The sequence below is a fragment of the Nicotiana tabacum genome, chromosome 15, assembly GCF_000715075.1.
Source record: "Nicotiana tabacum cultivar K326 chromosome 15, ASM71507v2, whole genome shotgun sequence".
NCBI lineage: Eukaryota > Viridiplantae > Streptophyta > Magnoliopsida > Solanales > Solanaceae > Nicotiana > Nicotiana tabacum.
The window spans coordinates 70,419,938-70,434,018 of NC_134094.1; the positions used below are offsets into that span (position 1 = coordinate 70,419,938).

Here is a 14,081-nt window from a genome sequence, read left to right on the forward strand (position 1 = left end):
ATTACAATAACTATCTCAAAGCGTATGAGACTTGGACAATATAGCTTAAGAGTTTGAGGCCATACACCTGATTGCTTAAATTTTCCTCAATCTTGCAAGTATGGGTCATAGACGATGAATTAAGTGTGTCAGTTTTGACTTGGCCAAAAAGGGTGGGAATGGAGATACATTCTTCTCCAAATAAAGTGCATACCTAGTTTTGCTGAAAGCATTGGAACCGAAACTATTGCATCGGTATATTTTCAAAACACAAACATAACGTAAGATCGATGAATTTGTCAACTTTTAAAAACTTGAGGAACGTGTCTGTAACACCCCAGAAAATTTCGAAGTATTTAAGTATAAAGCCCCGCAAAATTTCACAAATGAATTCAAGGTTTCGTGGTGGAGGAGTAGGTATACGTGTTTAAGGATTTTAGAAATTCTTTACGGCGAGCTTGCTCGCCGCGGCTCAGACTTTTTGGGTTGAACAATGCACCAAAAAGTAAAGAAAAATTTTTGGCAGAAAGCAATTATGCGGTCTACTATGCGACCGCATAGTGACCACAGACACAAACAGATGTTTGCCAGTGTTGGACACAGATTATGCGACCGATATGCGATCCGCATATCGATTATACGATCGCATATGGGATCACAGACCTTGTTCCAGAGCTCCATTTTTGGGTTTTTAAAACCCGACCCTACTTCGTTAAATACACGCAAAAGGGTCATTTTTGAGCAAATATTGTGATGTTTTAGAGAGAAGGGAAAGTGTTTTAGACAGAGGAAACCCTAGGCTAATTATTCATCAAGTCTTGCTCAAATCTTGGATGATTAACAAGGAAAACCCAAAAGTTCTTCATCTAAGAGGTAAGGTTCCATACCCTAGTTTTCAATTTCGAATTTGGGTAGAAGATGGTTGATTAGGAGTATGATTCTTGGGTATGAGAGTATTATCTATACATGCATGTACCAATAAGATTTGTGAAAAGATTGTTGAGCTTAAATAAGTAAGGATTGGGTTGTGTAGTGAAGGAAATCTTGTGGTTAAATTTGCACCCCTAGTGTTGGATAAAATGCTCAAATGAGCTGAGACCATGAATATCTTCCTAATTATTGTTCCATTTTGTTATGTCTCAAAATAGATCAGGATTGCTAGAATTTCCGGAACGTTGTAGTAATTCAAGGAAAGCTCAAAGCAAGGTATGTTGGCTAAACTACTCTCTTAGAATTGAATTCAATGATGTTCTCATAAGTTTCAAGTATCGTTGTCTCAAGTTCCTTATTCTATGTTCTGAGTTATTCCCTATAAATTCGATTGTCCTGAATAAGCAAAGTGTCGAGAATTAAGTATTCAAAACGTGTTCCGAATGTTCCTAACACATTATGTTATCCTTTGGGAATGTGTTCAAGAATGATATGTGTATTAAAATGCTATGTCTTTGAATTGTGTTTCAATTGAAGGTTATGATTCCAAATTGTGTGAGAAAACTCAATATGCTTAAGACTCTTAATTGCTCATATGTGTACCTAAAGCTTTGATTGGAAATGTCTTACTGTTGATAACCTATAAAGATGTGAAAGAAGTATGAAATGCAATGATTGATATAAGTGAAAGTTATACTTATGGCCAATGGTACCAATGGAATTAAAAGATGTGAAAGAAGTACGAAATGCGATTATTGATATAAGTGAAAGTTATACTTGTGGACAACGGGGTCAATAAAATAAAATGATGTGAGAAAGGTTATGAAATGAGCCTTGATTCAACTATTCCGAATTGACTTTGAAAATATAATTGCCTAAAAGCTTACAAACTTAAGTCATGCTCATATGTGGCTGTTTTAACAGATGTTATGATTTGCGAGTATTTTCAATGTGTTTTGTGTTCTTACATATTCGTGAGTGGAAATTGTATATTGCCCTTTGTGGGGAAAAATGTGTCAAGAATAAATGGTGTGTTATTTGCTGATGATTTTAACTTGCGCATTAATTGCCAATCATTTTACTCCATTTCTTGGAAAGAAATCTATTGTGCTTAAATTGTTCATTTCTAATGAACTTAAAGTTGTGATTTCTGGAATATTATATGTATGTTGATATTTATGATGATAATACATGAGAGGGAAGAAATGAAAGTGTGGAATATCAAATATGGCCACCGTGCCTTGAATAAAGGATCTTGTGAATGGCCAAAAGAGCCAAGGAAATATTGTTGTTGTTATTGGTTGAAAATACTAGTGGAGATTTATATAATGTGAAAGATGATGAGGTAAATACATTTGCACCTATGTTATTTTTGTGAATTATTCCCCTTATTTGGGATGAGATTGATTGATATAAAAGGGTTGATGTGTCGAATAAAACAACCTAGCCGATCGGGTCATGGTCGAACACCATGCCGCACACATGGTGGTGATTGTACTGGAAATTATAATTGAAATTGAGATTTTGGTTGATGTCTTCAAATAAGATAACCTAGCCGATCGGGTCGTGCTTGAACTCCATGCTAAAAGTACGATGGCATTGGTATTGATAGTAATTGTGGTTGATTCTCTAATGAGATAGCCTAGCCGATCGGGTGATCGGACTCCATGCTAAAAGTACGGTGGCATTGGTATTGTGAACATTGGTATTGTGAACCTTGGTATTGTGAACATCGGTATTGTGAACATTGATATTGTGAACATCGGTATTGTGAACACTGGTATTGTGAACATAGGTATTGTGAACATTGGTATTGTGAACCTTGGTATTGTGAACATTGATATTGTGAACATCGGTATTGTGAACACTGGTATTGTGAACATTGGTATTGTGAACAGTGGTATTGTGAACAATGGTATATCGGTGCTAAAGACCTCCCAACCAAAAATATTATTATCATCATAATTTGATTATCACTTCCCAGTGTTATCTTCATATTTTGGAAATTATTATGTTTTAACTTGGCATTTGAATATCATTGATTGTGACTTGATGTTTCTATGGATTTCCCTTTTCCTACATTGGTATTCTATTTTGAAAGAGGACAGTTAGTTTTACATACTAGTACTATTTCATATGTACTAACATCCCTTTTGCCGGGGGCGCTGCATCTTTAATAGATGCAGGTGATTCATCAACGGTGCAACTTGGGTCCTCGTTAGCAGTTACTCCCTATTCAGCAGGTTTTGGTGAGCCATATTCTATTCCGGGCCCGATGTCACTTGATGTTACACTTTGTGTCTTGAGGTATATCCGGAGCCTTGTTGCCGGCACTTCCATACTATTCTCCTGTCATATTTAGAGGCTCCGTAGACAGGTTGTGGGTGGTGTAAGATGTTGGAAATTGAACTAGAAATGTTGCTATGGCAAACATGTTTTTCATTATACCTATAAACTTGTAATACTTTGGAAATTATGAACGAAGTTGCTAATGGAATGAATGGGAGTTGTTAATAAAATATTTTTAGTGTTTGATTAATGGAGTGCATCTCCTCTTTATTCATGGATGAGTTCGGGTAGAAGAAAATTTAACAGGCTTGCTCGGCCGGGTTTACTCGGTTGAGCGCCGGTCGCGCTCCCCAAGTTTGGGGCATGACAGTGTCTTGCTAAATGAATAGTATAAATCTATAACCAAAATTTCAGTGACACAAATAGGAATGATAATTGTAAAAGACTCGTAATCAAAAAGTCATTGGCTTCTACTTTTCTCAGTTTTGTCGGTTCGTCATTTTCGTGCTTTCTAGAAGAAATGTAAATTGTAAAATCAAACATTTTCCCATTTTTTAAGGAAACAATAATATGTGGAGGGAAGCAACAGAAGAAGAGGGAGAGAGGAGAGGAGAGAAAAAAGAACAAAAGGGTTAATCAAATCCCTTAATTGAAGACACTAATAATGGTTTGAGAGCCTTTTAAGAAAGAATGTATACCATTTGTAAAGAAAATTCAGTTAGACCTCTCTATAACAACATCCCTATATAACAGTCATTCATTATAAAAGCCAAGTTTTCCTCAGAACCGATTTTATAAGTTATATTTTATCTCTCTATAATTGCTTTTTACTTGTAACAGCAACAACCATGTGTATAGCAGAATGCTCTTTGTAGAATTACCCCTATATAACAACTATATAGAATCTTTAAGGTTACTAATAATAATTCTAAAAATATGCACACAATATTTTCCGTTGCACAAAGTTTCTATTTTGCATAAGACATTAGATTTGAAGATTTGCACATGATATCTTTTCTGTCATGCCCAACCTCGGGAAGCGCGACCGGCACTCAACCGAGTGATTCCGGCTGAGCAAGCCCGTTAGATACTTTCTATCCAACTAACCCATGATCAAGAAAAGATTTCATTAATTATACAGTAGGAAGCTCATTCATGCAATACTAAATTGTTTCATTAGCTATTTCGCCTTTCAATCTCAAAATACACATATTCTTATAGTCTGAACGGAACAAGTGATCAAATACAACATAACTTGCTTAACATTCCCAACACCCATATACAACCCACATAGTGTCTACGGAGTCTCTAAAGATACAAAAGAGAGTAAAGATGGTACCGACAAGAAGGCCCCGACTATACCTCAAAATGTGACCACAATATAAACAAAAGGTACAATACTTGACCCCATAATGAAATGGGGCTCACCGAGTCCGCTGAGAAGAGGATGCAGCAATATCTATGATCAACACTGTCTGCTATGTAACCACCTGCATCCATTTAAAGATGCAGCGCCCTCGGCAAAAGGGACGTTAGTACCGTCGAATAGCACTAGTATGTAAAGCTAAGCACCAACTCAATAGAATGAATAATAATACAAGAGGAATAATCAAGAATTCAATAAGGGCTTCAAATAATATTAAAACAACAAGTTAAGGATCATATACGTTTTCAAGTCAATTTCCATATTATAAGGTTGGGTGATCTTTAGTACCGATATTCCACAATTCACAATACCTCCTTATTCTTACACGGAGTCCGATCTCGACCCGATCTACTAGGTCGTCTCATTTGAGACATTACCATAATTTCATTATAATTTCCAGCATAGTACCACTATGTGTGCGGCATGGCGCCCGATCACGGCCCGATCGGCTAGGCCATCTCATTTGAGAGATCAACCATTTTCACAATTTCATCCACAATACCACTGTCTTCTTACAAGGAGTCCGATATCGGCCCGATCGGCTAGGCCATCTCATTTGAGACATTACCTTTTTTAGTCAATCATCTCACATCGTACTCCTTTCATATACTTTCAATTCATTGGCACTAGTGATCACAATTACAAAGTCATTCTTGGCACTTGGACGTATTTCATAGTTCCAGTTCCCTTTTCCACATTCAAATATCATTATCATTATCAACATCAATAGGGCTTCCCATTCAATACATTAATTCACATATGAGCAATTTGGAAGATCTTAGGAACAAAGAGGCCTTTCATACAATTTGGCATAACAACCTTTATTTCGGTCTTGACATGACGTTTTAACATTCCTAACACATATTCTACATTTTGAACATATTCTCAAATGGCAAGATGACACGATGAAGCATTTAGAATAAACATTGAACAAACATCCTTCAACACAACCACATTAGGAATAGCAAATTCAATAATGATCAAGGACTTACTCCAATTACATGAGCACCGTGGGATTCGATTCTAAGAAGAAGGGGGTTTAGCCAACATACCTCAATTGATCTTCTCAAACTCTAAAATGATCCGGAATTCTTAGCAACTTCAATCTATTTTAGAAATATAACAAGTTGAACCAAAAATTAGGAAGATGATCATGGTTTTAGCTCATTTGAGCATTTTATCAAACACTAGGTGTGCATTAAGGTTCTAAGGCTCTTTTGTGAAAGATTCCATCATTTCCTAACCCACTCTCTACAATTTTTAGCTCACAACCTTCCCACATACTTCAAGGATATATACATGCAAGACAACAACCCCCCACACCCAATAATTGCCTCTCTAATTACCCCATTTTTGCAAATTTTCGAAATTGAGAGCTAGGACATAGATTCTTACCTTTAGGGTGAGGACTTTCTTTGTTAATCCTCAATGATTGAGCAAGAATTTATGGATAATGGTTAAAGGTTGCTCCCGCACTCTAAGAACTCTCCCTCTCACTTTAAAATATCAGAAATATGCTCAAAATGGTCTATGGGGTGTGTTTTAACATAATAGGGTCGGGTTTAAAAACCCCAAAAATGAAGCTCTGGAATAGATTCTGCGGTCGCATATGCGACCGTATAATGGTTATGCAGTCCGCGAAATGACCGCAAAATTGGGGGGGGCAAAACAAGAGAGGAACTAACCAGGTCTGCGGTCACTATGCGGCCCACAGACCTGTTCTGCGGTCGCATAGTGCACCGCAGAACCTCCCTCCGAAAAATCCCAAGGTGGGATATACGACAAGAGTGCGGCCCGCGGAACAGTTATGCGGTCACATAATTGGCCGCAAAATTGACATAAAAAAAAAATGCCCCAGAAAACTGTCCCACTCTGCGACCAGTCTGCGGTCCGCAGAGTGGTTCTGTGGCCGCAGAAATGCCTACTTCTGCCCAACATTTTCTTTCAACTCCCAGCGCACTGTTCAATCCAAAAAGTCCGAACCGCGGCGAGCTTGCTCGCCGCGAAGAATTTCTACTATTATTAACCTCTACGCCTACTTTGGCATCAATGAATCCAGGTTTTTAGGAAATATTTTACGGGGCCTTACATTTTCCATTGGACTAAAATCATCCCTAACAACGTTCCCTCTTTCTTTAGGAACTACTTTAATTCATACCCACTAGCAAGAATAAGATATCAATTTATTCATCTAAATTTTTCCTTCTCTTTTTTCAAATTTTTTTTTTCTATATAATTTTCGGTAGTGGTGTATTCTTTTATAAAACAAGTGCACCTTTCTTCCTTTCATTGGTTCCACTCGAAAGCCACTCGAATTCCCTCTTTACTTCTTTTAGCGCTCTTTTCATAATTAAAGTACTTTAAGAGGTAAAAGGATCAAAACAATGTCAATTAAGAACAAAAGGGGTATATGCTTGTAATGTGGGTGCCAAATAAAAGTCTATAGGTTCAAAATAAGTAACTAAGAATATATTTTATTTGTGATAAGCATTAAGTTCAGAAAGAACAAAGACAGCCTAAAATCATTATTCAAACCAAGTCTCACCTAAAATTTCGCTTCGACTCACATATCGGGCAAGTTCTAGACACAAGTACAATGACATGGACAACACAAAAATCTCATTTTACACATGGCACATGACTCACTAAGGACGGTCTCATTCCGAATCTCAAACTAATGCAAGTATTCAAGGAGCCACAAGATATTAAGCATTAAGCACAAAGTGAACATAAGTCAAGAAAATGAGACATAGGCGTCACAAAACATGCTATCCAAATAACCAAGGCATCAAAAGAAATTTTAGCACATAGGGAAGATACTACACATTCCAAAGCCTAAATATGCTACTATCAAACAAGTGAAGGGCGCATAGGAATCTCATCTTTCCTCTATTTATTTCCTAAATACTACCCTACTCAAAATAAAAAAAAACTACGACTCGGTTGAAACTACATCCCATGGAAAAGAACCAAGGCACAAAGAAAAATTACGGGGGATTATTAATACCTAAAGGAAACTAAAAGACATATTTTTAGATTTTTGTTTAGATTTTAATCCCTCAAGAAAACTGTCTAGGAGATCCATCGTTGGGAAAAGTCCAATTTTTCTACCTTTTCTTTTTCGATTTTTCTTATTTTCCACATTGAAAAAAATAACATTAAACTACTAAAATACTACACAACTACGAAAACAAAAATAATAAACTAAAATCAAAATAAGAACTTAACATTTTTCTAGCATACTACTACTAATTATCTAGAGGAATTCTCCCACCCCACACTTAAAAGAGTGCAGTGCCCCTAATACACACATAAAGCACAACAGTAACGAGGGTGGACAAGAAACTCCCTGAAAGGCCAAAGGGCGAAGCAATCACGACTCACGATGTACTCAAACTTCCCCAGGCATGATCCTTTGAGTGGGCACCCCACACTTAGTTCTCACCATCTATCTCGCTTTTGCACTCTTCCAATGGCTTTGCTTCCTATGCTTATAATCCTACAAAATAAAAACAGACACTACAAAAATAATATAATGAAAAATAAAAAAAACTGGGTTGCCTCCCAAGAAGCGCCTGATTTAATGTCGTGACACGACTCGAACCACTTTTTGTCTCCATCTCGAACTTATGAGCCCCTAATTTGGCTTTAAGTTTTTTGCTATGATCCTGGGGTGGCGAGACAAATGTAATTGGGCCAAGTAACCAATATTGCATTCTACACTTCTTGGCCTTCATATGAGGTATGCAATTCTCTCTCTCGCACAATAAATTCCAGAATGTAAGTATCTTGCTCCTCGTCCATTGGCTCCTCCAAAGGCTCAGATGATTCGATTTCTATGTCATCATCCAAACACAATACTGAAAAATGTATGGAATGAGGACCAATGCATTCCAACTCTAGAATTGTGTCACTATTTGCATCCTCATATGAACACATACACTAGAGTCTTCAAATATAATATTATCTACTTACTCAAATGACTCTAGAACACTCTTCTCAACATTGGCATCCTCAAGAAAAATATGGTCTTATGCATTGGTATTCTCGTTTTAGCTCCTCAATTTGGTCTAGAAGGTTTTTTTTAGTTTCACACAACTCATCATTAAATTGTTGGGCGTTGGACGCATCAACCTTTGCACTCAAATCTGCATCCAAGTTGTGCAAAGCCAAGACAAACTTATCAATTTCTTGTGCAAGATCAACTATCTCCTTCGACCAATCATTCACTAACTTTGTTAGAAGATAACGTCGTTCCACATATTCCCTTAATCGTGAATATTCGTCCCAATACCAACCCTTACTCCCATATTCAAATTCAGACCTCCCAGAGTTCAGGTCATGACAAGTCCAAAAAGACGGGCCATAAAAGTCTTCCGTCAACCAAGCATCTTCATCAATAACCTTACCTCCGGATATTTCATCCCCAAATATCATGTTGAGAGAACTATGAACACACTAAGAGAAAAATCAAATTGTTATAAAAATAAAAATATTTACAAAAAGAAAAAACAAACAAAACCTACAAAGATAAACGTAAAAGTCTAATCTAGAAAAATAACTAAATAGGAAAATTAAAAATTTGAACAGAAACCAATTAAAAGCTTAACTTAGATAAACAATCAATAACAAAGTTCCCCGGCAACGGCACCAAAAACTTGTTGGTTCCCCAAGTACACGCAAATATACATGGCCGTCAAGTAATAAACTCGGATGTCGAACCCACAGAGACTTAGATTAATCGTTAACTTAGCTAACCAAAATCAATTAACTGTCCAAGATAATCAAAAATGTTGTTTTTCTACTAATCTACTATTGTGAAAATTAAATAAGTAATTAGCTAAATTAGTTAGGAGCAAGAGATTGTGGTTGGATTTAATCAAAGGAGATAAAGATTCCAGGGTTGTGGTCGGTTTATCAATCCTATTGGGTTCTTAATTGCACATGTTAATCCAAATTATCTTTGATTGCTAGTTGACCGGATCGTTTATATAAATAGCATGTTCCCACAATACTATCCGTCTATCCATAATATATCAACCCTATATTCCTATGGTCTTGAATCTATCATGAACAAATTATAATATGGTATTCAACTAAGCAAGACTGTTAATTTTATATCCTAACTACGAAATCTTTCCCCAAGCCACGAGTTCAGAAACAAGCTCTCTCTAATTCTACTCTAATCTAAACACAGCTTTCCCAAACGTAACATAGATAGTAAATAGAACTCAACTACTGGCCAAACAATTAAGCAATTATGCATAGAATTAGAGAAACAACCAAAGAGGATAACTCGAATTAACGGTAATGTAATTAATAGACTTCAATATTCATGACAACCACAACCCTAGAATGTGAAGTTTAGCTCCATATAGACATGGTATCAAAACAACAAATCATCCAAAAAAATATAAAGATTACTAAGTTTGATGGAAGAAAGATGGAATCTGATGAATTCTGGCCTCCACGGCGGCTCCGTGCTCTCCCTTGGTCCAAAGTATGGTCTCCTCCTCAAAAGCACATTTTTTGATGTATTTGATAGGGTTTGTATGGGGCAAATTGGGCTTCTCCTAATTCGAGTTGGAGAAGCTGACATTTTTTGCTTCCTGGTCTGGCGAAGTTGTTACGCCCCGCAGTATTACGACGATGTTATACCCTGTAGTATTGTATGCTGAATTTGTCGTAAGATAATTGACATCAGTTCAAGGACAAGATTATTTGGAGATTATGAGTATTATGCTATTTCAAACAAGTGACGAGTAAATTCGTAAAGGTGAGAGGGTAAGAAAATCGAAGAAAATGAATTTCGTCGAAGTTTGACATTTTGAGATAAAATACGGTCCAAGCTACAATACCCCGTATTTATGGATTAATACCATACAAGGCACTACATAACCATGATAGTAAGGTGTACAAGGTATGTTAAAAGTGAGTAGTAATTTAAGTAAGTTGAGATAATTCTTAATTATGTGGGTAATTGGTTAATTATTGGGTAATGGGATATTACCTAATTAATTAGGAAATTATTTGGATAAGGTTAAAGGCACCAACGTGACAACCCATAGCGTGGATAATAAATCCCATAAGTGACTCATATATTATGTAACAGGGTGTCATATTATTAGAGCATACAGAGTGATTCATATTCCCTTTAGCTTTCTGATCAAGGTTGCATAATGATATTCATTTTCTCTCAACACATGGAAGCTAAGGCTTTCTTATCTCATTAAGATTAGAAGATGCAAGATTCACATTTCAGAAAGATTGCCTACGTGATTTTCTACAATCAAATCCCATATAAGACTATTTAATACTTAGTAACGTGAGATTTTGCAATTTTAAGGGATTACGGTGCAATCCTTCTCAAGAATATCATGCGGATTTTTCCATGCTCCAAGTATGTTAGGCTAAGACATTCCCTCATTTTGGCATGATCTAGTAATTACACGAGTTTGATAATGAGGCATTAAGAGAAGTTTGTATTCCTGAACTTATGTACATTATCCTAGTCTCATAAATTATAGTATTCTTCCTTATCGGGACTTTATATTCAATTGAGTATTGTCTTCTTCCAGTAAAGAGAGAAGAGGTTCTATACTCTCTGATACCACAGTTGTCACGAGGTCATTTTTCTAGTAACCCGTGAGGGCATCAAGATAGCCTGACTACTACTCTTGCTTCAGCCCTAAACAACAAACAAGCACAATATCGTGCTTTGGACCAAGGCAATCACACAAACTCAAAGGTTGGAAGATAACGAAATGAAAGACACATAAAGATGGGAGGCCAAGGCCAATTTTCGGGGTTTAATTCATATACAAAAGAAGGAATTACAAGTAAAGAGATCTGCCTTCTAACAAGGCTTAAGTATGCCTATATATGCAGAAAATGTCCACCCGTCCAGCTGTGGTGCACTACTTTGTGCTGGCTTCATGTGATTTCTATGAAGGTGTTGGCAGCCCATGTGCCAATTGACTTGTCTAGCTGCTGTGCCCCATTTCTTGCTGGCCAGAAGTTGCTCCCATGTTCATCCAGACAGGATGTGGCCCTACCTAGCTGTGCCGCACATGCCTTTTCTGACAGTATGTTGCTTCCATGATTGTCCTGGCAGACTGTGGTCCTACCCAGTTGTGCTGCATGTGACTTTGCTGGCAGAATGTGACCCCTAGGAGGGCTCGGACAGCCTGTCGGATTGTTGCCTCCATGTGCAAAGACCTTCTGGTCTTTGGCAGCCAAGTTTGGCTCGTTTGGCATCCCTTTCGGAGAGAAATTTGGGCGAAACATATGCGGGTCGGTGCACTCTCCCCCACTTGAAATGGCGACGACCGCGGTGCCATAACGGTTCAAGTAGTCGTGAACCTGATCTTCGAATGACCCTAACGCCTCATAGTTTTCCCACAATGCCCCCTCTAGCGATTGCCCCTTCCAACAGACAAGAAATTGGGCGCTTGAATTGCCCCAGCCTACTCCTTGTATCACCTGATGGTTGATAATGGCCTCGACTTTCTTGTCGACGACCGAAGAAATTGTGAAAACATTCGGTCGGCAACATTGCCTCCGCTCCATATCACCCTTGTCTTTACAAGGTGCCTCTAACGGACTGACATGCCTTGACCCAAGCAACTTTTCAGGTTGCTTCCTTGAATCCTCCAACTTTGGAGGTTCCATGTACGGACCCATGGCAGGCGGCTTCGCCCACGGAATGAAGTCCTTACCCTTATAGACTCGTTGTTCACAAGGAGTCAAGGCTTCATCCATCTTGACCTCCTTAGTCTCTGTCCCGACTGCCAAAATCGGTGCTCCCTCTTCCTTGAAGTCTTTCATGATTTGAATCGCGGACAACAGACTAACAACTTGCGGTACCCGAACTTTCGGTACCACACATGGACCCCTTGGGTCATAAATGTAGATCTGGTTGAGAAATGGGCATATGAATGCCTTCACAACATCCCAATAGTCCAGCCCCAGTACCAGATCAAACATATCCAGGGAAGCGACAAAGAAACTCACATTTCCCTGCCAAGCTCCTAAATTGAGCTGTACATTGCGGGCAATCCCTTTCACGTTGTTGGTTTTGGCATTTACCGTCTTTAGTATAGAACTGCTAGGACCGAACACAAGGCCAAGTGACTTAGCCTTTGCTTCGGACACAAAGTTGTGTGTCGCGCCGGTGTCTACCATGATACAGACTGATTGTCCGTTCAGTTGTGCATCCACGAACAGTGATCCTGGTTCCCTTTATTGGCGTTCCTTGCCAATCACATTGTCGCCTAACACATGAACCAGTTTGACAATGTCATGCTTCCCTTGGGCAGCTTGCTTCAAAGCAGGATTTTCAGCTACTACTGCGCCCAGTATCGTGTTGCCAAGATGAGCTATGGCTGGTGGTTGTTATTTGGCTTGTTAATCTACTTGGATTCTTTCCGCTGTTAGCTTCTGCTCGGCCGTAATTATGGAACTGAGTTTCTTCAAAGAAGGGCAATCCTTGTACCCATGACTAGTGTCCTTGCAGATGTAACAACCATTGCGGGGACCAACTTCCTTTCTCCTTTGGTTGTACCGGTCGTGCCGGTGAGCATTGTTGCCTTGTTCTCTGGAATCGCGGTCAGGGGTAGCAACTTGCTTGCCCTTGTCCCGATATCCATGATCTCCATCCGGTTGGAAGTTGGTGTCCCTTGCCTTTGTGGCTTCTGTCCTATAATCATTTAAGGACTCAGCCACCGCAATAGCTTCATCGACGTCTTGGACTTGAAGGCCATTAATGAAAGTGAATAACAAGTCATCGCTTGCTAAGTTCGGAATCTGCAGAATGAGTTTAGTGAAATTCTTCACGTACTCACTTATGGAAGTTGTTTGCCTGAGCTCTCTCAACTTCCTACGTGCCTTATTGACAACGTTTTGGGGGTAGAACTGGTGCTTCAGTTCAAACTTGAACTGTTCCCAGCTCTTGATAGAGCAAGTTCCCTTCTCCATGTCTACTTTTTTCCTTCTCCATCATAGCATGGCGGTATTGGCAAGATACATCATTGCTGCCCGGATCTTGGCAGCCTCATCAATGATGCAAAGGTGCTCAAAGTAGTCTTCCATCTTCTAGATTAAGTTCTCTACTTCTTGAGTGTCTCGTTCGCCCCTAAACTCCTTCAGTTTTGGGCCCTCGATTTTGGTCTCACGCATTTCACATGACCAGTGCCACCGGCTAACTTTACTGCCTTCAGTTGTTGCTTTAGGATCTCAATTTCCCCATGCAATGTCGATACAACCTCGGTCATCTTAAGCTCAAGGTTGTTCAGTCCTTCCTTGTGCTCAAAAATTGCTTGATCTATCGTCTCTTTTACTTCATCAAGTCCATCTAGAGTAGTAGACTCAAGTGAGTAGAAGTTGTGTTGAACATCTCCCATGTGCCAATTTAAAGCATCTACCCCAGCTTCTGTGAGATCCATTCTCACATTTAAAA

At 38.6% G+C, this 14,081-nt stretch overlaps 1 protein-coding gene across 1 annotated transcript; it reads right to left on the reverse strand.

Annotated features, from left to right (window-relative positions):
* Positions 1-13,030: 13,030 nt before the first annotated feature.
* On the reverse strand, positions 13,031-13,600 carry LOC142169675 (uncharacterized). Its single transcript, XM_075231572.1, has one exon. It carries the CDS (start codon positions 13,598-13,600, stop codon positions 13,031-13,033), a length of 570 nt encoding a protein of 189 aa, XP_075087673.1.
* Between the last annotated feature and the right edge of the window lie 481 nt (positions 13,601-14,081).

Excerpts from the sequence above, each read along its gene's own strand:
- LOC142169675 (XM_075231572.1), bottom strand. The coding sequence starts at position 13,600 with ATGGAGAAGGGAACTTGCTCTATCAAGAGCTGGGAACAGTTCAAGTTT.